General features: G+C 50.5%; 1 protein-coding gene across 1 annotated transcript; it reads left to right on the top strand.

Moving 5' to 3' along the window:
* Positions 1-279: 279 nt before the first annotated feature.
* Positions 280-21,014, top strand: LOC149353380 (lysosomal phospholipase A and acyltransferase-like). The gene is made up of 6 exons (XM_089582519.1): positions 280-784; positions 14,091-14,366; positions 14,586-14,684; positions 16,472-16,699; positions 18,331-18,625; positions 19,421-21,014. The coding sequence occupies exons 1-6, from the start codon at positions 649-651 to the stop codon at positions 19,641-19,643; spliced, it is 1,257 nt and encodes a 418-aa protein (XP_089438645.1). The 5' UTR covers positions 280-648; the 3' UTR covers positions 19,644-21,014.
* The last annotated feature ends 1,894 nt before the right edge of the window (positions 21,015-22,908 follow it).

The following is a 22,908-nucleotide window of genomic DNA, read 5'->3' as shown; positions in this document are numbered from 1 at the left end:
CCGCGGGTGCAGTTCGCGCACATTCCGCAGCTCCCCGCATCGCGGCCATGTGGCACCAGGCTCGTCGGCGTCGTCGCCGATCGGCTGGGTTCTTGATTGTCCCGCCTCGCGAAGGGGCGCGCCCGTCGACCAATGGGCACCCGCGCTATCGCGGCGTCGCTGGAACGTCACAGGGGTGGCACGTGATGCCGGAATGCGTCGTCGTCCTGCGCCTCCGTGTGCGTGGGTGTTTTTCCTTTTTTTTTTTTTTTGTGGTCTTTCTTGTTTCCCTCGCTCCGCTCCTGCCTTTCGCCGGCTTCGTTTCTTTCTTTTCGCTCTTTTTTATCTGAGCTTGTTCGCAGAAGAGGGGCTCTTGAAAAAGAGACCTCGCGTCGGCTGCCGACTCATACCAGCCGCGACCCCGCATCGCGCGCCCGAACAGGCGACCGTGGTCTACTGGCTGCTGCTGCTCCCGCTCCCAAACCTCGGCCCGCATCGCTCGTCGGTTGATGATCGCCGCGAGCTTTTGCGAATCCTATCGCCGCTTCCGCTGTCCGCCCTAGCTTCGCACTCTTTTTTTTTTTATATAGAATTTCCATCCTGTTTTTTTTTTCTGTAAGTTTGCGCTCGACCGCAAAGTTCGTCCCGTTTCGTTGTCGCCCTAATACGATGTCGCCGGTAGGGAAAGTAGCGCTGCTTTTGATCGCGTGCGCGGTCCTCTGCGTCGGAGAAGCTGCAGGAGCCACCGTTTTCGAGAGGATGTGGAACAGAATTCTTCCTGTCAAAAGGCATCCGGTGATACTGGGTACGTGCTTCATCTAGTTTCTATTGTTTATGTGCGGACACTGTTCTGCAGACGCGGAGGAGCGTGCTGTACGGTCGGCTCAACGATTGGTAGCGTTCACTCCGTACTGCATCTTCTCTCCATTTTTACTTGACGAGAAAGTGGGGCCCATTGTAGGGCTTTGCTGAGTATATGGAATGAAAACAAGCTCTTGGCTTGAAACGGAGACCTACCCTTTTATCTGATAAAGGCAGCGTCACCTGCCGATTGAGATATGGCAGGCAAGAACCTATTAATTGAACGGCTTCACTTCGTTCGGAGGGCATTCATCGTGAAAAATAGCAGCTGTAGCGTATTGCGTGCAGTCTGGTCCGGTGCCGCAGCAGTTTGCCATCGAGGACTCTGACCAAGTGGCACTACCTAGGAGATTCTAGTCTCCTCATGTTAGTAAATGTTTATTCACTCTCACGTCCCGCTTTTCTGCTACTCATTCATTCTTCTTTTTGCGGACTGTCGGAGCGCTCTACGGAGGACGCGCATTACAAAAATGTAGCATGCGCTTGCATGGCAAGCATAATGTGAAAAGGGAATACACTGAGCCGTGGTCGTTATGTTGCCCGCGACAAGCTCTGCGGAGCCATTGAACTCGCGGGCTTCATGTCTCTAGTGGCGTCAGCTTCTTTTTATAACTAGGGTTCAGACTTTTTTGGGGTAATTGGGCGGACTTTTTTTTGTGTGCGCTGAATGCTATTCTTCGGATGGAGTGCCTTTTTTTTCCCGCAGATAATGCGGTAATCCTGTGCGGTCAAGTCCGTCATAGTCTATCTTGTCCCTTTTTTTTTTTTTTTTGTTAGCACGAGCAGTCGATCTGCCAGTGATAAAGCACGAATATTCGCGTTTAGAACTGTGCTAGCTGCAGATATTGTCGCCATTAGAAAAGTGTGGATTACGCCGCCGCTTTGCCTCAGTGGTTACGGCGCTCGGCTGCTGACCCGAAGGACTCGACAGCCGCTGCCAAGATTAAACCCGCATTTCGTTAGACGAAATGCCAGAGGCCCGTGTGCTGTGCGATGCCAGTGCACGTTAAAGAAACCGAGGTGGTCGAAATTATTGCGGAGACCTCCACTACGGCGCCCCTCATAGCCTGAGTAGCTTTGGGACGTTAAACCCTCATAAACCGTAAGCGAAGTGTGGATTGTGGGGTTTTAACATTACGGAACGATTCAGGCTATGCGGGACGTCGTAGAGGAAGCCTCCGGAACTATTTACACCACCACACCGGCGTTTTTGTATTTGTGTTTTTGTATTGAACGACTGAACCGTCCAGCAAAGGTGACGCTAGAAGTCTGGTTGTTCTAAAAGGTGGGTTTTCATGTTCATGCACTGAGCGACAGGGCAGTGCATCACGTGGTCAGCGTGCTGACGGACGTAATGGAACTGCCGCTGGTCTTCGCATTCATTAGGCTTGCTCTTACGAATGGTTCCGCGTCACTGTCATTACATTTAGTGAGGGGAAATCCTACATCAGAAGTAAACGCCCCTAAGCGGTAAATGGTCGACGCTTGACGAGATGGCCTCTTCTCTGCAGAGCCTTGTCTGTGGCCGCGGAGCACTGCCTTGAATCCCACAATTGCCCCACTTAATTCAGCGCTTTGGTTCTCAGATGCCCTGGCTTCCTCTTAGTTGCATTTGGTTAGAAGCGAAAATTAACCGATACTTAATAGCCATAACTAGCTACTTAATAGCATAACTAGCTGCGGCGTGCATGTCAGTTATGCCGACCTTTTTCGGTTAAGACCAAATTTGAAATTATGAAATCGGCACACCTTTTTCGACCTTCATCTGTTTAAACTGTCATAATCGAGTGCCATCTTCGGCTTTCGAGTTGAGTTTCCGGTCACAAACGTGGAACGATACTCCACACTGATAGCGGCTTTCTACTGACTGCATCCCTGCTTTAAATACATACCGTGTATTTGTATCCACTTTTCCGGTTCCCTCTGCACTCTTCTTGGCTTCCTCTTTTGTTGTCTATTTTGCTGTTACATTTAGCCGGTGTTCCGTCTCTCTGCACGAGCAACTGCACTCGGCAAAAACGTGCAGTTGCCCGTGTACTGTGCGATGTCAGTGCATGTTAAAGAACCCCAGGCGGTCGAAATTATCCGTTGCCCTTCACTACGGCGTCCCTCATAGCCTGAGCAGTTTTGGGACGTCAAACCCCAATAGACCAAACAGATCTTTTTTCCGTCATTTATCCCCCAACTCGCCCCTCTAACAATTCTTTCCCATGGCTAAGTTTGCATTTCTTTTTACGCAGATGTTTTTGTGGTCAGCAGGCGCTCTATTCGTTGCCTATCCGGCTGTCGTCTCCTCGGGTGTTACTAATCACCTGCTCTCGTGCACCGGCCCACCACGGAGCGCTCTTGAAAGAATCTTTGTGGCTCTCGCCGCCCCTGTCACCCCCCCCCCCCCCCCCCACCAAAAAAAAAAAAAATGAAATAAAAGGTTCCTTTCGTTTCTAACAGGGACCACGCTTCCTGACAATCCCCCCCCCCCCCCCCCCCGGTATTTCGCTCCTCGCTGGTCAGCGAGAATGTCCACCAGTTGGAGTGGGATATTTTTATTTCGTCTCTACGGCGAGTAATGCCGCAGGACCATGATGCTTGCCCCAAATTTGACTCTCTTCCTGTGCACGACCCACTAAGAATGTCCTGGTGCTATTCTTGATTTCCCGTCTTTGACTCCATGCACCTTTATTCTGCTGATGTTGAAGAGAAAGCGCTTTTGTACCACACGTGCGCATGTGATTAGGTTCAGCAAGACAACGCATTAGCAAGATGTCAAGCTCCTCCGAAGCATTGCGATCTGGGCTTCTCTGCAATCGAAGGCTGCTCTAAATATCAGGACGAATTGTGACTAAGCATCTAGGGATGAATCACAATTTCCAATCTCCTTCGCGTATACGGCTCCATACGAAGCTGCGAGAGTAGTTGAAACTATTTCTGATGGACGCCTCGTGAACGCTGGCTCGAAACGGGAGGCTTTCATTCTGCGGAAGCCTCCGCCCGAGAGCGCATCGACTTTCACAAACACCGTGACGCGTAGTTTTCCTCTTTCGTTTTCGGAAACCGAATACATCCGTTCTTCGCGCGTTCGCGGATGTTTGCCTGGAAGATGGCGGCATTCCAAGTCGCATGCCCCTGCGCGGTGGGGATTAAACTTGGAAATGTTAGGGCCGTTTCACATGCTGCGACTAGAACGAAAATAGTCGGCCTAGTCGGTGACGCCGCAGTGCGATTTTCGCACAGTGCTTTCACATGCAACGCGTACCCAGCGAATTCGGTCGGAGGGACACGCAAGGTTGCTCGATGTTCGCATAGGCAACCCACGATTAAACCCGACAGAAACACTGCACGGAATGTGTTGATGATGTAATGACCAGCTTGTTTTTAGATGCAAGGCAATATTTCGTATGTTTTGATTAGAATAAACAGTTTTGCTTACGCCGCGGGAACAGCTCCCACGTGACCCCACGCCGAGACGGCGCGTGACGTCACGCCACGTGCGAGTTGTTGCCGCGGCAGGTCTCGACGCACGTGCGCTCTCGCTCGCGCGCCTGGAGACCGGTCGTGGCCGCGGCAGCTGCTCCCGCGTGACGTCACGTCACGTGCCGACTCGGCGCTGCCCATTGGTCAGTCGCAGAGCGACCACACCGACGCTGCGACTGGATTGTTACCCCGGGGGGGGGGGTAACAACGCCGTAATTCAACAAACCGCGACTTTAGATGACATCGTACTATTAAACTCCGCAGGTGAACTACTGAGAGCGAACGAAAATCGGCAAAATATAATGTAGACTTGCAATTATTAGGAACAAGGCTAACGTATCGCCCGTTTGCCAGCTGCTTACCGATATCTCTTGAAAGGAACGTGTACAACTGATGCATCTTGCCAGTACTCGCCTTTTGGAGTCGACACTTGTACTCGCAGTGGACCTAACTTGGCTGGCGTTAAACATCCAAAGATTTTTCCGGCTGAAGGGTCCTAATCTTCGAGTTGGCTGAAGGCGCAGGTGTCCAATATCACCGCAATGCGAGAATGAAACAAGACGTAGGAGAGGCAGGGATACTTCAGGGGTTGTTCACTTGAAGCTGACACTACTCGTTACGGTAGCTTGAAAGCATGTGTCCGTTTGAAATTACCATGGCAAGAACACCAAAGGTTGTTCTGTTTCATGAGCGAACCCGCCTTTCTGTGCTCGAGGCATCGATAAAACTGTGGGCTTCAAGTTCGTTGCGAACTTGAAGCCCACAGTTGAAGCCCACCACTGCCAGCCTTTAGGCTGGCAGTGGTGAATAGAGTTTGTTTCACGTATGTAGAAGCTTCACGCACGTAGAGCGCTTACGGGCCACCGGTGCGCATGCGCAGAACGTGAAGCGTCTGCGTGGGTCTCACGGACGTACAGTCGGGGACAAAAGTCTCCGCACCACGTGTTCCTCAAACGAAGCTTATAACTCTATCAGACGGCGGCTGGAGACCGCAGTTGTGGAGATGAAAAAACAAAAATTTAACTTTTACCTACACAAGTGTAGTCTCCAGCCGCCGACTAATAGCAGAGCTATCGGCTTCGTTAGAGGAACACGTGGTCCGGAGACTTTTGTCCCCGACTGTACGTGAGATCCGGATCTTTGCGTTGCGGTCTTCACCATGGTCTTCACGTTGCTTGCGTACGTGGCGTTGGCAAGATGGCGGCGCCCTGCCCGCCCGCTTCAGAGTGAATCCAGCTTCGTCGCTAACCTCTCGACGTGGTATCGTGCTGCAAACTGTTGTATTTGCCTTCAGTTCGCCCATTCTTGCTCTCGCATGAAGTTTTAGGTGATAACTTGCTTTTGTTTTCCAGATAGAAGTCAGTTTCAGCAGCTCCTAAGCCTGACGGAGAAGCGTTTGTGGTCGTCATAGCAACGGCTGCCGAGTGTGCCGAGGGTCTCGCGAGACCACGCGAGGCTCGAAACCTCACGGGATATCGCGTGACCCTCGGCACAGTCAGCGTGAAAAGCAAAACTGTGCACGTTTTGGCTCCATACACACACGTTCAATACACACACGTTGTCAGCATGAGTGAGTGGCACACCAGCGCGCCTTCGCTTTTCGGAAAGCGATGATTTAGATATGCTGCGGGACGTGAGGGAATGCAATCCCTTTGAAGATAACATGCAACATACAGTGCAGCGGAATGAAATACGTTCGTCAGAATTAAAGTGCACTAGAATATTCACTTTATCAGAGGAAAGTATTTAACGCCCGCCATGTGGCTTGGCCTAGCTGGGCTCCAAGCAGTTCGACTAAACAGTTTTGTTTATCTATACTAGATGGCGCGGCATAACATGCTAGCACATTTTTTAGGTTCTATGACAGATCTACACAGTTTGCGTCCCGTAAGTGTAGCTAAACCTGTACGAAGCACCATGAGCGTACGCTCATGTTGCTTCGTTTACGTACGTGAAGGTTCTACGTACGTAAAACTAAAACTGTCTAATAATGGCGGACTCTCTGCGGATTCTTTTAACAAGCGGCATGAAGCGGCAGAGGCAAAAAATAGAAAATTGGCGCTTAGTCCTTGTTCGATCTCAGCCAGAAATATAGCAGAGGACAGAACAGTTCTTGATTTCTTTCTTTGGGGAATCGACAGCGCGAGCCGCGTCCGTTGTCGGTGAAGCAGCGCCTTTCTCTCGTCGGCTTAGCACGCCACGCTTATCTCTTGCTGAGATGGTCCCCGTTATTTTGGTCGGGCGCGGCCGACCCGCTGACTGGGCACAGGGGGCGGGTAGCTCCAAAACACTCCATTGCGACGCTACTGCTGCTCAATGGCGAAGCGTCGCGCGGTCGCCAGACCCGAACGCAGCGCTTCGGTATCGGGAGAATTCGCCGACGTGAGCATCACCTACATCCCCCGGAGGCTACGTACACGTGGCTGACGCCGCACGCCCTAGCTTGGTGGGCGAGGAAGACCTCTTCTCTTTATCTTTGCATTGTATATGCCCCGGCCAACGGCGATTCTGGAATAAGGGTTAATGGAGCTTGAGCAATGTTGCTGATTCGGGAGCAAAATGCTGACATAAAATCCGCCGCTACCTTTCTGTTTATGGAGCACGGCAAAGACAATCTTGTATTTTTTTTCTCTTTGGAGGGAACATGGAAATGGCTTCACCGCCGGTATCGGGCTCCGTGCAACCAGGTCAATTATAGAATGGTACTTTGGAAGTGCGTGATGCTTAATTAGAAGGAAATTAAGGGCATAGGGAGCGTCAAGTGAAAGTTGCAAGCGCGTCCTTACGACAGTCTCCAGCGTATTTATGTACAAAGGCTGTTTTGTTGCTGCACTTGCAGCAGACGAGCATCGGCATGCACGCACTATAGCAGATCTGCGCACTGTATGTTCATACAGCCGAACTATCACGCCGGATCCACGAGTTGCATGCTGAACTTCAGCTTATAATCCCACGCACTGCTGTGGGACTGCTGCGTCCCAGTGCCTCTTACGGCCCCTTTGATATGAGGAACAAGTGAGCCGTATGTGTCGCATTGTCCTACAAAGGATTAAAGGGTAACTGAAATCCAGGTGTTTCCCTTTCGCTTCAAAAAACTGTGGCCTGAGCTTTTCAGTATTAATGAATAATGCGTTGCTGGAAGGGTCAGCCGTGTAGTTTCTATAATATACCGTTTCCTTGCCGGCATAGGTTCTCGCTGTTGCCATCGGCAATAAAGACTCGTATCATCTGCGCAGATCACAAATTTTAAGGAGCAGTCCAGACTGACAATATGTTATGAATATATTGGTCAGTGACTCAAGTTTACATTCTACTATGCCACTACCTGAGCAGAATGGATTCCGTCAAACCCTGGATTACAAAGACAAGGTCCTAAAATACTTCCTTGCGGTACTGCCAAGAAATTGTTTCATGGAGGTCTAGCAGGTATTCAACGTTCCATGTTATTTTCTACGACTAAGATATGACTGAATAGAATTGAAAGTGTCACGCATGCCATAAGTGCTTAGCTTTTGTACAAGTAAACTTCGGTCGAGAGTCATATGCTTTGCTGAAGTCGACGAAAATTCCTAGTACATGGCGTTTCTTCGATGGCTTTTAAAGTGACTTCTTTCTGGTCAGGCAGAGCAAGTTCAGTGGAGCATTATTTCTGAAAACAGTGCTGCGAGTTTGTTAGGAAGTTGTACCGCCCTAGTCGTGAAAGAACTTTTTCAAGGATTTTAGAAACATTACGGGCGGTCGATATTGGCCTGTAATTATTTCGGTTATTTCTATCACCTTTCTCGCATAAGACACTTTTGCTATTTGCAATAGCCCATTGAAGCAACCGACAAACAGCGACTTAGTGAGCGGCTGTTTGATGGCATCTGCTACAAGCTTAAAGGGCCACTGCCCACCCCATGGTCCCAAACACTCTCTACCTCACTTTGAGCGAGCCTCCTCTCCTTCCATTCCCTCCTCGAAATTTTTCTCTCCCGCTCCTCGTCGAGTAGGCTCGGCAAGGCAAAATCACCCCTTCGTTCTCCGGTGTAAGCCGGAGGCGTGGTGTCTGTGGAGTGCGTCACAAGGTACGTCATGGCCCCGCCTTCAATAGAATTCTTTTCTTGGTTTTTGCATTTTCTCCGCACACTGAACGATCGAGAGGCGCGATCGGCTCGACCACCTAGACTTGTTAGCGAGCGCATCCTTTCATACATCTGTTTGTCATTCCCAGTTAACGAGCCACCTTTTCATTTTCTTTTAGGCCTCCCCACCGTTTCACGAGCGGAGGGGCGGAAGTCGGTTGTGTTCGAAACACACGGCGAAGCGCGGACCCGGCAACCGCCCGTTTGCTTTTCTCCATGCGTGTTTGTGTTCTGTGTGTTTGTGTCTTTTCTCCGCTCCAAAGCATATGTCATTCATTGGAGTCAAGGCGTACACAAGATGCACGAAAGATAAGCGGTGTGTGTGCGGAGTGGTCAAGTGGGCGAGCGAGGGAAAGGCTCTGCTGCACTAGTAATTAAAACCTTGTTTTGGGGGGCTTGCATAGAAGAAAAAAATCTGAGAAGGGAGCGCGTACGCAGAGCGTCTCGTGAGGTGATCACGGCGGGGGGAGGGGGGGGGGGGGGGGGGGCGAACCAACTCCCTCAGTTTTACTATTTTTACTTTTTATGGCAAGGGTTCAAGGCTGTCGCCGCACGCTCCCTCCGCAGTTTTTTTGTTCCTTCATGCGGGTTTGTAGGCATGAGCCAGAACAGAACGCGCTGCGGAAAGCGTTGTGCAGACGACGCGACGCCAAAGCTACGCCCAATCTTCTCCCGTCAGTCAGAACGATGCACCAATGGAGTGCCTTCAGCGAAAGTAACCCCCATGACGTCAACGGGGTTCAGAGTAGTGGGCCGGGCCCGTTTTTGTTGAAGGAAAGAACGAGCGGGCTTTGATTTGAATTTTCGCACCTTTTCGGGGCGCGCATGGCTCTAGTATTTTGCAGAGGTTATCTTCGATGCCTCATCTATGCAGTGGGCTTGTTTTTCAAAAATGTCCGGACCCTGGGCAGTGGCCCTTTAAGCGGGCGCACCTCGACGCTGTAAAAATCGCAGGGTGTAGTGCTCTTTGATTCCATAAATGTAGAAACTACTTCTGCTTCAGTAACTGGGCGTAAAAATATCGTATGTTCACATTAATTACTACAACGGCGTGATGCAGCGTTTCTTTTTGCTCGACTACATGGCGCCGTCCTGTCCAGCTAAATAGTCGAACCCTGCAATGGTGGCGGCGCGAATGGGTTTTGTGTCATTGGCACGTTCAGTAAGTGATCAGACACAAGTTCAATACAGCTGCTGTTATCTCGGCCCGGTCACTATCTTGCCGGCCGACTTCTGATGAGCCCTACGCTATCAGGATTTCCGTGCTGCGTGTTTCAAACAATCAAGCTTTGCCACGCTGATTTTCCTTTTAAACCAGGAATGCCAAAAGCGGGGTAAAGTCGGGTTCTCGCACAAAGCGATTCGTTTGTTGTCTCCCAAAGCAACAACGTTCTCCTTTTTTTTTTTTCGAATTGTATTATGCGGCGTTTTTCGAGCGGCACATGCTCGAAAAACTGACAAACGCAATCGGGCTATCGAACCTGACCTACTTATCTATGGAGGTCGCCTCTCGCTGTAGCGCAATCAGTACCTTGCACCATCGCCACACGATAGCAGAATGCACTGATCGGAAGCAGCGGAGCGATTCACCATGCATCTCTTTCACGTATCACGGAAAGGCAGGCGCAGTGGAGTGCAGTTTGGAAGTTCGTTCAGCTTTCCTCCTGCGGCATAGGCGCCATTGACCGAAAACCTGCTTATCCTGCTCTCTTCCCACATCCCTCATCGCTTTGCCTCTTTACTCGACCGTTCATTTCACACTTTTCTTTTTCAAGCGGCGCGAAAGTTTGCGGAGGTTAGTTTGTGGGGCGCCTTTCGCGCGCTTCCCTGTCACGGCACGTTGCGTGGTTCCGGTGCGTCGTGAATCTCAGAAGACTAGACCACACGTACTACGCGTTACCTCCTGTCTTGTTTGTTCTGTGAGCCGGGCCGACCGCGGGAGGTCTCTGACAGCGCGCTGTCGCATTACGAGAAAGGCGGAAACAGGGCAGTCGGATGTGCAGGAAAAGTGGCTTATCTGCAGGTCAGACTCGTCCGAGGGCAGAGGTGCGCCGTTATCGCTTATTTGTACGCGTCATAGATTTGTTTCGTAATCCTTTTTTTTTTTTGTACCAGACCGGGGGTGGTGTGATCCAGACAACGGGAACAGCGCCAACACATGGGGGGGGGGGGGGGGGGGAAGGGGTCGAGAAAAACCCACGCATACGGGGCGTTCGCCGCGTCGGCACGAAACTGGTGCGCGCCATAGACGTCTCGCGAGAACCCATGGCGGGCGTCGCTAACACCCAGTCGCTGTTATACGAGCAGTGAATTAGAAGGCAAGCGCGTAGCTATACCATACGCCTGCGTTTAATCTCGTGTTGCGGTAAGAGCTCGCGGTTTTCGCTGACGCCGTGGCTCAGCTAGCTTCGATCCTGGTCGAGGCAGCGACGCGTTGATTCGGATGAAGCGTGGAAACGAAACTATCATGCACTGAGCTTTGGGGGAACATTAGATACCAGGTCGTTGAACTCAGTGAGGACCCCTCAGTTACGGCGGGCTTCAGAGCTGCTTCAGTTCATACGCTAACAAAAAATTCAGTTAATACGCTAGAGATAAGCACGTTTTCCCAATTCACTGTCCTTCACCGTTGCTTCAAGATTATTGAAAACATTTTCTCTTTCAACTACCCTCCATTTAGGCACTTTTCGAAAGCGTTCGCTGAAGCACACTGTAATGTAGAAGCGTATACGACTCGTCTCCGCAGCCGTAATGCGTAGATTCTTCACACCCAGCTTTGCATTTCGCAAAAAAAAAAAAAAAAAATCAACGCGCAAGGGCGCTGAATCTTTATTGCCTTTCCCTTCTCAGAACTGGGGCTGATTGAATTACACTCCGCTTTCCGCGCGCTGAGCCCACAGTCGCGAGGTTAATCGTGCCCGTCACATGCAGTGCAGCTTAGAGCTTCGTTTTCGCAGTGTCCCCGCTCTCGCGGTTTATTAATTTCGTCAGCGGTCGCGACCTTTGATAAAAGCTTCGCCAAAGAACGCGCTCGCTTGTCTCGACGTCACACTTGATGGCGACAACTGCTTGCTTGCCGGCGCTAATTGCGGACGCCGCCCGCATCAACCCCGTGACTAATGCCGGGCCGGTGCCGCCGGGCAAGTCTCGTGACCTCTTGCTGGTCGGCGTTCTGTCGCGCACATGTCGTCATCGACGTCTAGGGACGGATCAGTTTCTGGGACGTCTTTCGTTACGGCCGCGAGCAGACGCCGTGTGCAGAGGAGCCTCCCCTGCTGCGAGACTAACTCGCTCTGTGACGCGTCTCTGGTTTTGATTTGAGACCACGTGTCCCCGCTTTTCGTTTTTGTAGCCGAAAGGCCGCCAAGGCCAGACTCGCCGAACAGCGCTTTTCCAGAAGCCATTCCTCTTGCCTCCGTGCGGGCCCGATTAACACATCCTCTGCCCCTGTCCGACAGCACACATTGACAAGGGCTCGAGATACGGGTCTCTCTAAACTACAGCTTTTTGAATGTATCTTCGCGCAAGACTACTTAAGCCTTCTACTAATCTACAACTCATCATCATCATAAGCCTGACTACACCCACTGCAGGGCAAAGGCCTCTCCCATGTCTCTCCAATTAACCCTGTCCTTTGTCAGTTGAGGCCATCCTATCCCCGCAAACTTCTTAATCTCATCCGCCCACCTAACTTTCTGCCGTCCCCTGCTACGTTTGCTTTCTACAAGACTACTAATCGGTTATCCTTTTTTTTCTTTTTACACCGAAAACTGTTAAACGATTGTCTTAGCCAGGGCATATAGGTTAAGCCATATAGCTCTGCATTCTATCATGGAATCTAGAGTTAGCGTTAAGACCTTAATTCCTTATTGAATTGGCGTAATGTCCCCCTGCCAACTAAGGCAGGTGAGGTCGAATGGTCTAGTGGCTTAAGAGAGGGGGGAGGAGTGTTATCACGAGGGCTGAAGGGTGCTCAACCAGAGCGTTGATTTCGCCATATAGCCATGCCGACTCTACACTGATCTCGCCCTGTAGTGCGCTCGCCCGTAGCAAGTTTCAAGTTTTCAAGCCTTCGTTACCGACAAGCATTTAATTTTCCGACTCTATTGCGTATTTTCTCTACGGCGGCAGTGCAGCGACGGTGCAGCGGCGATGTCGATGACCGACCAACCTGATGCGCTTGTTGAGGTTCAGCATCCGCCTCGCATGCGGTAGGTGCGGGGTTCGATCCCCAGTGCCGCCGGGTACCCACCGGTGATACAATGGGTACAAGCTTCCCTGGCCTGGTACTCGGCTTAATCAGGGTTATATGCTTGGGGCATGGGTCTTTGACCCCACCTGGAGCAAACGAAAATACCTTGTGCCATGGCGCTGTTTGGCCACAGACTCCCTTGCGCCATGAAAATGCACTATCATCATTGTTGAGGCAGGCCACAAACCGGGAACGGCTAGCGGAGTTTTACAAATCGCGGGTGCACTTCCGGGCGGGGTGCTAAGTTTTCTGTGGATTCAGAACCGAGCGACGGGTCAAGCGACACGCTCAAAGCTCTTAGAGCGATGGCGCCACTCCCCTGCCGTCGCCTTCGCGTTCACGTGACCTTTCGGGTACATTGAGCTCAGCCTTCATTTCGCCTGCTGACGTATTTCTGTGGGCATCCATTTATCCATCTCTTGTGCTTACGTCAACGTGATAATTGAAGCGCAGACGTGCGCACATGGCTTTCATCAAAGCAAACCTCGGAAGTTGAGCGAATCGCGGCTAAGGCCCTGGAGTGTCGCAACCTGCGACCTTACAGGTCACGTGACGGGTGCCGCCTTCAGTAGCGTTCCCTCGCAGACGGTCCGACCTTGGCCGGTTCTCGCTGAGGGCGCCTGAATCTGCCACTGACGGTCACGTGAAAGACTCGACAGGGGCCGGTTGCGACGCCGCCTTTCTCGGCTGTTTTGCAGCGAAGGCGCGTCAAGAGGAGCGCGGGCAAAAACACGGAAAACACGGGAGGGGGGCTGTGTAGTCATGATAGACGGCAGGCGTCAGCGCCAATGGCTCTTTTCTCCTACCTAGCGAAATTGGCACATATATGCGTCCTTTATACTGGGAGCTTATACCCTAATCACTAAAGTATAGCAGTCGCCCGTTTCGACTGTTTAATCCTGGCCAGTCTTGAAATCGTCGCGGCGACTGCCGTGGTGATTTGTCCCGGTTAGACCAAACCCGATTGCGGAGCAATGGGAGGGTCTGCTCTCCAGCGACTGCCGCGATGACCAGATCTGTTTGATACGGCGGGCTCAGCTGACGGCGGCATCCAGCGGAGCCCTGGAATAAGGGCAACCTACCGTTGCGGATGGACTCATCTGACCGCATAAAAGAACTTGCGCTAGAGCTAAATAAAGTTATCCTATCCTGTCCTACCTACTTGGGACTGTAATAATATTACTTGGCGAAAGCCATCGGCACTGACGCGTATGCCATGTCGCGAGCACCGGTCCAGTGACCTGACTTGACCTGAATGCTGCCGTCATGGCGGCGGTACTCCTCTCGGACACGCCCTTATGTGTTGCGCTGTTGAGCCATTCTTCGGGTCGTGTGGTACTAAGATCACCTTTCAAGGTTTTCGAAGCTACGCACATATAATTTGCACCTCTGCTTGCGCGCAGTTCCTGGGGACGGAGGGAGCCAGCTGGAGGCAAAGCTCAACAAGACCCAGACGGTGCACTACTTCTGCGAGCGGCGGACGGCCGACTACTTCGACCTCTGGGTTAACCTCGAGCTCATGGTTCCCTACGTGCTCGACTGCTGGGTGGACAACATGAGGCTGGTGTACGACAATAAGACCAGGACCACCAGGTCTCCAGACGGTGTCGACGTGCGGGTGCCCGGCTTCGGCAACACGTCTACCGTCGAATGGCTGGACCCGAGCCAGGTGTCCCCCAGTGAGTGCACGCGCACTTTGCATCACGCACTTTCGACCGTTGTGAACTTTAGCTTGAGAATGGAGAGGGTTACCTGCAGAACCGTACTTAGTTGTGCGGGCTTTTGGAGACACTGACCTTTCCGCCTACGTAAAGATTGTTGAGCCGTCTGAATTGAAAGCTTGAAAACCTTGTCCGCAATTTCTTGTTAGGTGTCTTAATGCTCTCGTTTTCTTGCAGCTGCGTATTTTACAAGAATCGTGGAGGAATTGTTGCTTCTTGGATACCAACGTGGCATCGACATTCGCGGGGCTCCTTACGACTTCAGAAAAGCACCGAGTACGTATTTCTCTGTCGTTGGACGTATACCTGGGATGCAGTCTGTGCAAAGTGTATGTCCTTTGCTTCATTACTTCACACGCAGCTGTCTAAAGTTCTGTTGGCCGAATGCGTAACGAAAGCAGCTGCAACTTGTGGAAATGTCGTATCTTAGTGGACACACAGAGTATAGTCATGCAAGAACGGAGAATTTACCGCCAGTTCAGTTGTTCCTATCTGGATGTGCTGTTTTACCTGCATTCACTATTTAGTGATAAGGCAACTCTTCCTCTTCCACCATATCGTCCATCGGCAGCATAGTTGAACGACCCTGTAGAACACATGACACATGTAGTTCAGTAAAGGTACGAAACCAAGGCATAGCGCGCACCTTAACAGTAATGATGCCAGTTACTTGCCGCCTAGATGTTATTGATCGTTGCTGACTGCGCAAAAATTTGTAAGCCTAGTTAAAAGCTATCGCATATTAATTGATGCTCGTAGAGAGCAGGACTTCTACTTATAAGCAATAATGCATCACTTACATATTAAGCAACGCGAGCAAACAATTCATCACTGTGTAAACTTAGTACCTGCCTTTCCGAATCGTTCTACAGGGTAAATCTTCCTTGCAATTGTTATGGAATAAGATATTTCAGCGGCAAACCTGCATAGCCACTTATGCGAAATTGGCTCGCTTGCTTGCATGATAGTGTTTCCCTCTCGCCGCGTTCATTATTCGCGGAAAAGCTGGAGTCTTCTTGCTAGGAAGCCAACAACTCGCGCGACCATGAAAGAATTTTTGATGCGAACAAAATCTGTTGCAACCACAACAGACGCATCAGTTTACAGCTACCAGATGGAAGTAGAAATAGGGCATTAAACTCGATTACCTATTCAGGCACAGACGACAGTGTCTAGCGCGAAATGTTTCTGGCACTGAAGTAAAAACATTTGTATCGCATTTTGTCTAGTAACCTGTCTTCGAACGCTGGCCGCACTTCCTGTTGAGGTCCCTGTCCTGGTATGGTAACTAAAAATGACAAGATAATGCCAAGGAAACCTTTTTAATACTCTCTCTCCAAACTGATCTTCTCACTACAATCAATCACCAAACTCCTCTCCAAAGGGAACGCTCTTATCACAGCAGTTTGATGTCTCTGGTAGCCTCGTTGGTTACTTTTCTCGAACACTATAGCAGGTCAATCTGAATTTCAGTCGCCCACACCAAAAACCGACAGCGGTTTACCTCCGTTCCACCGATGTCGACCGGTAACTTTCTTTTCTTGCTTTACTACGGTTTTGATGTTTGTTTTTTGGCTTGACTTGTTGTTTGCGGCAGCTATAGACGTAGGTACTCGGTTTGAGTACTCAGTTACAAGTTTTCACCATTTAGCTCCGGTCAAATTATCCCGGGTCAAATTTGGAGGTCACCATCGTGTTGGCCGTAGTCAAATTAATCTGGGCATCGATTTTGGTCCAAATTGACTTAGGTCAAATTTCGGGGGTTGACGTAGACCCAATCTTTGGAATATGGGGTGGGCCAATCGTGGTGCTGACCAAGATCAAATTTGACTATGGCCAATGCGATGGTGTCTCCAAAGTATGCTTCGGCATCTGACTTAGTTATTTCATAGCAACAGCCTTAAGTCCGAAGATCATTTCAATGTCAGATGAACTGCCGAACGGAAACTGGAAATTAGCATTCAGTAAAGCTATCGCTCAAGCACACAGGTCATGCAGTTGGAAGTGCCACTGCGCCGCAACAGCACCTGGCGTAACCTTTCTTGCTTCTGACCATGGTGCAGATGAATTGGGCGACTATTTCGAGCGCCTGCATGATCTCATCGAGCAGACGTACTCGGCCAATGGAGACCAGAGCGTCATCCTCGTGTGCCACAGCATGGGCTGCCCCAACCTACGCTACTTCTTCAGCCGCCAGAGGCAGGCATGGAAGGACAAACACATCCGTGCCCTTGTTACGCTGGGCGGTGCCTGGGGCGGTGCTGTCAAGGCATTGAAGGCCTACGCTTCAGGTGAGCTGAGCGGAGCGCTTCTGTCTGCCACCACTTGCTGCTGGAGTGTGCTTCTGGCTGTCATAAGGAGTACAAAATGCTTCTCTAGCAGCGTGGATTACAAACTCAAGTACTATCTGGAGACGGGTCTCCTAAGACAGCGAAAGGAGTTTTTATTAACTAGTGGTTTGAAACTGCACTTGCTAAGTCGGACTAGGCTACCCTCATGTGGGCTATAGTCTTATTCAGCCCAAGAACGAAGCGGCAGAAGCCCCTCAAAGTAGGCCGTCCAGCCAATGGCGTCGACCGTTTTCATGATGTCGTGGTTAATCCGATTAATCCCCTCTCATCTGCCAACTTCTGCGATGTCACGATAGCAAGTCCAAGGGGATTAACCACGTCACGAGAATCGGTCGATTCCTTCGGCAAAAGAACCTCCCTAGAGGGGCATTCTTCGCTTCGTTCTTGAGTTGAGGAAAGTAGTAAAATCGGGCTTTTTTTTTTCTTCAAAATTTGCTGGAAAACGTCTTGATAGCCTTGCTAATCCTGGAGATTTGTCCCGCATTAATCATCTTCGATGGGAAAGGCTTCTTTTTGTACTCCAGTCCAGCCTTGATATAGCTAACCCTGATATTTCGAATTATTAGGCATATCGAACTTTACAATTATCCCCTCGAAAATCCTGTGTAAAAGTGTAGGAAAGTCTCTCAGTAAGTCGAACTCCGACACATCGAACGAGCGGTGAAATCTAACAGCGCGTCAAGCCCCTGCAAATGGCGCTTCTCTTCAAGTCCTTCGCAGGAGAGGCGACTAATTCCTAGCATCGGTCTTCGATCACTTTTTGCGCGTGGAGACGGGTCTGCTGCGCGGCCTTGCCTTGCGCCTGCTGGTATAGTGCATGCGCTGTGGAACTGCATGATCAGGTGAACGTGGGTGGTGCTTGAACGAGGCCTTCGGTCTGTTGTACACAAGCCACATCGCAGTGATGTGCTGAAGCGAGGCTACCTATAGCCTAGCGACGGCCTTCGCTTGGCGTGCTTCGCTGCTGAAGGCCTTGCGGGAGTCTACAGTACTATCTGGGACAAAAGTAACAGACCGCCTCCCCCTTCTAAGTTTTGAACTGTGCCGCACTACATGCGGGCGCCACCTGATGAAAGCGCTTGTGGTGTCGAGACCGGCGCAGGCCCGGATGTAGAGCGGCACAGTTTGGAACTTAGAAAGGGGCTCAGTTACTTTGGTCCCCGATAACGTCTTAATTTTATCGAGCGACAATTCTATTCTGCTAACACGGTTAGGCACCTTACGGCAGACAGTAGTTAGTTCCCAAGCATCCTCCGCTGCGGATTTGATGCGAATAAAGTTGGGCCTACCAACGTCTAGCCACCACGTCTCTGCAAGAATCTCGTTGTAGGCATGGGTGTGATGTATTTTAACTTCTAGTTGCAGATAAGCTTAACCATTGCCATTGTTTAAATACCAAATTGTCGATATATCGAACTGTTCCGCAGTCCCTTTCGAGTTGCATATATATCCGGATTTGACTACTGGTAGAGCAATCTGCCAACCGCCATAGCTTCTCTGACGATCATGACCGTGCCGTTCTCACACTGAGGCCGCTCACAGCATGAGCAAACGTGACTTGTTCTGCGCAGGAGAAAACCTCGGCGTTGTGGTGATCAACCCGCTGTCTGTGCGGCCCGAGCAACGATCCACTCCCAGTCTGGCGTACATGCTTCCCAACCGGCTGTTCTGGAACGAGACCGAGGTGCTCGTGAAGACTCTCCATCGCAGCTACGGCCTGGCCGACTACAAAGAATTCTTCGATGACATCGGGTTCCCCGATGGCTACGAGATGTACAAGGACACGCGGCCGTACATGCTCGACAACACGGCGCCAGGAGTAGAAATCCACTGTCTGCACGGCCGAAACGTCAGCACAATAGAGAGGTGAAGTCTCCACCCTTTATTAATAGCGGGAATTTATGCTTAACTTCGACGGCGAAATGGGGCATTTGCAAAGTTTGCTTTGTTACCACGACTACGAAGGAAGGCAATAAAAAAAAAAAAACCTGCGCCCATATGAATTCATGACCTATATACTTCTTGCTGCTCCGGGTGCCTAGAAAGAAAACAAAGGGGGGCGCGAGAATGCAATTTCCATAGGCATCTGCTAGGCATTAAAAGTAATATTTCGATCTGCTCTTCCCATCGGTTGCGCGCAGTGTAGAAATGGTTTCATAATTGTAGAAAATGCTTAATTGCTTTCATGCCCCTGATTTATTGCTGTGCCCATCCAATCGCGAGACTGCCCAACGCCTGTCTACTACCTACTGTGTAATATTTTGGACGCCTGTCTACTACCGCCATTCGGTGCCACCTAATAGAGGCCTTGCGTAGCTCTTTGGTAGTCGATCTTTCACCGCGAATCACGTAACTTTAATTGTCGTTTTGGAAGTCGCGGTTTAATGTGCTGGTTCCACGTACTAGTGCAACGTTCATTCTATTACACCGAGATGTCGTTTTACACAGCTGAATTGTGGGTGAAGCGAAGTGTTTTGTGCACGAACAGGCCCTCGAGGCTACTCTTTCAAATCGCACTGCAATCTGCCATTTCAACAGTGTTTAGCAAACAGGCGAGACATGCTTCCTGTTTCAAAGCACAGCTGAATTTGAGAATGTGCATTGGCTTTTTCGAAAAGCTGAACACTGAAGCCTGGGTGACGGGTGTTGCCGTGTCCGCAGGATCGAATACCACAAGCCCGGCTTCCCAGACATCCAGCCGGAGGTGATTTTCGGCGACGGTGATGGCACCGTCAACCTGCGCAGTTTGCGCGGCTGCCTGCGCTTCCAGTATGGCCAGAACCAGCGCATCTACGAGAAGACGCTCGACAACGTGGAACATATGAGCATCCTCTACGAGCCGGCCGTCATCGAGTACATCAAGGCGCTCGCTCTGGGCCACTGACTCTCGCCTCCGGAGCGCGCCCATGACCTGCCGTCGGGACTAAAGCGGTGTTGTGGGTGCTCGGCTGTCTTTACATTGCCGGTCGCGTCACTTGCAATCTCTTCGGCGGTTACCGCAGTGACCAGTTAAGGCGACAATAACATGCCGTTAGCGTCTCTTAACGTCTAAGCCACGGCATCTGGCGATGCTTCTGATGCGACCGCCAGTCTCAACGTGTGCTTGCTCTCGACTTCATCTGCATGTGGACCTGAGCAGTCTTCTTGAAGAGTCATTCACTAACATAGCCGCATCATTCTGAAACCGCGTGTGACCCGAAGTCTCTACTATTTTGGACGCTATTCCATAGCTTCCATGCCAAAGTTCGGCCTTCTCAACTCTTTCGATGTCTTGTGTCGAATACTCGCCGCCGGGCGGATTCTCTGTACGGCGGCCTCTATTGCAACCCGTGAGGCCAACCGTGCATCGTGTACGGCAGCGCACGTTGAACCCTGCTTCGCCATTCATTCGCTTTGTCGCCTCTGTGTATACACTCGGCGCAGAAGCCCTCACCATACCCTCACCAATGCTCTACTTACGCCGTACGCGTAGGCCTACGGCTGCTTTGTCAGCTGCATGCCACATTTCAAGCTGCTGACCGAGCAGTAGACGATATCGCTGTGCACATTTTTTCATACACTGTAATAACGCGCGATTGTTCACCATAGAGCAAGCTAACAATCAAAGCCATTCATCGCGATTATTAAGTGCTCTTCATCCTCTCTTGATTCAGTGTGATGATAGATGCCACCTTTCTCATGTAATATAAAGGATTACTCTCTTTCACTCGCGGTTTGCGAAAACGTCGAATCTCTGCCGGGGACACGAGCACAGTCAAGATTCACTGCAGAGAATCTGAAAAGTAGCACAGAATGCAACGAATTTATAGCAAGTCGTGCAAGAAAAAAATACTCCACTACGGCAGATATAATATACACGAAGTTATGCAGCTAGACAGAAGACCGAGGAGAAGTACTTCTATAAGGAGCTGTTCCACACTTCTGAACCCTGCAGAATCCTGCGGTGCTTATGCACGTAATGCTTTATGTACTGCAAAGGTCACAAAACCTGTGAATACACTTTTGAACCTGTTTGTGCTTTACCTGCGGTTATACTTTGTATAGAAACCACGTGCCGCTGTGTCTTTTTTTTTTTTTTTGCCGTGCAGGGCTTTTTAATTACTTTTAGCGACGAGGTATTTCGCCCTGTCATTGTGTCGGAACGGTGTTTTAGACGTCGCACACCTTATACATAATATAAAGAAGGAAACATGTGATGTCTGAATTTATATGCATTGCTTGAATCGCAATTAAATCTGCTGTTCCTTGCTCTTAATCTGTCTTCTGTACATTTCATCAAGTTCAGCCGCAGCGATATTCTTGCACATCCACCCTTTCCCGCATGGCACTGACTTGACATGTGCTCTCTGACCGAGCGCTGTTTATGGACTGTTTTAAAACCTACGGCGACCTGACCTTTCGTTTGGATCTACACCCCTACGCGATTAAATGGCATACCATCGATCCCTGAAATATCGAGCTAGAAGGGGATCGCGAAATAGTTCAGTGTGTACACCGGCAATAGGCAAGTTTATGTGTAATCTCAAGCAAGAATACAGCGCAGCCACGCTAGCGACGCGCTTCTTGCAGCGCCGGCGTACTGGCAGCGCGAGCCTTGCTAGGTGCCACTAGACCTAGCTTGCCGCGCAGAGAAGCTGCAGTGGACGGTGCTGCCTGCGGCAGCAAACCGCACGAAGAATTCCAGGCGAGGGCCAGCGATTGGCTTCGCTTGGTTAAGTATGCTTCACCGCGTGACAAGCTGAGTCTCGAATGGTGGCTTCTCCGCATCGGAGCGGTGTCGCGTGAAGAATCGGTAAGATGGACCACACCCCAAGCTCAGATCGTTACGCGGTTTTACAAATGAATGTGTTATGACGCTAGAGCTGCCAGCAGATCTTCAAGCAGCTCAGCCGACGCCGTTCCGCGCGCGGAAAGTTTTCGTGCTAGCGCTGTTCGGAGAAGCGAAACTTGCAGGGGTGCGGCGCGCTGTTCGAGTCTATCGAACTTCCGTTCAAGGGACATCCGAGGTATCGATCAATAGGGCTGTACTTCTGCGTGATATTCTCGGAGATGTTCCGACCGTTCGATGCGAACAATTGGGTATATCGGGTGCTTTATATCCGGGATTGTCTGTCTAGTTGAAGTATGCATTCGTGACTGCATAATGCCTACCTGACTTTCATCAGACATGAAGGAGGCAGTCACTGAAACCAAGGAGATTAAGAGATGTTTCTTTTGTCATTCGTGGTGTTCATCATGGGGAGAATGAAAGGGTAATTATTACTCTTCATATAATTGATCAGAAGGAAACACCACATGCCGCTGGTGGTATCCGAACCCACGACCTCGGTTTCGTGTCCGGCGCTCTACCAACGTCAGGATATGTAAACAATATAGAATTTAAAAGATGCTGTCTAAGTCGGAGTTAGTTTTTTGCGTGTTAAGCTCGCAGTAGCAGTCTCCGTGCGGGCCCTGTAGCTCAAGAAAGAGTAGGAGAAAATACTGATAATTGTGCTCGCGCCCTCCAGCTCTTGCGCGGCACTGTTAGCTTTCGAAACAAGCAAACGGGTTGAAGATGCCATTGCGTAAAGGCACTGGCGATGCAAGCAACAAGGTTAGGCTGTGCGCTTCAGGTGCTCGCTGTACTCCTCAATTCGTGGTCACGAAAGCCTGGTTATAAAGCTTGCAACGAGAAAACGTCGTCCCGAAATTGAAGCTGCAGCCATACTTTCAAACGTCGGTTACGGTGCGCATTGCATGTCCACGTAGACTCGTCAGTACTTGCTCTGAGCTTCGCACCAAATGTATTGAAAAGCTCACTAGTATATCCGTTGCGATGTGAGCCTCCAGTGTTTACCCGCGTGCAGGCGACCTCAATGGGACTCCCACTACGAAAGGTGGGTTGCTCTCCATGCCTACGAAGTAGGAATGAGTCTCAATACGTAACCTTTCGTTAACACCGCGGCCATGGTTTAGCGCTGCTCCCAAACAGCGAAAATGAGAGCCACTTTCTTGGATCACTGTCTCCTTCGGCAGCGCCGACTCTACGTTACGAATGGTTAGGCTTAGAACATGGGACCTATGCGCGTTTACGAATTAAACAGTACTGCACGTACTGCGCCGAAGTCTTGCGCACAGAAGACTTACGATCTGTCTCAAACTAAAGAAGG

This window comes from Amblyomma mixtum, chromosome 3 (assembly GCF_055824585.1).
Source record: "Amblyomma mixtum isolate Tamu chromosome 3, ASM5582458v1, whole genome shotgun sequence".
In the NCBI taxonomy this organism is placed as follows: domain Eukaryota; kingdom Metazoa; phylum Arthropoda; class Arachnida; order Ixodida; family Ixodidae; genus Amblyomma; species Amblyomma mixtum.
This window is presented reverse-complemented; position numbering and strand designations above follow the sequence as displayed.

Bases quoted from the DNA above. Each gene is read 5' to 3' on its own strand.
- LOC149353380 (XM_089582519.1), top strand. From the start codon at position 649: ATGTCGCCGGTAGGGAAAGTAGCGCTGCTTTTGATCGCGTGCGCGGTC. The intron at 14,685-16,471 runs GTACGTATTTCT...ACCATGGTGCAG, and splicing joins CGACTTCAGAAAAGCACCGA to ATGAATTGGGCGACTATTTC. The intron at 18,626-19,420 runs GTGAAGTCTCCA...CCGTGTCCGCAG, and splicing joins AACGTCAGCACAATAGAGAG to GATCGAATACCACAAGCCCG.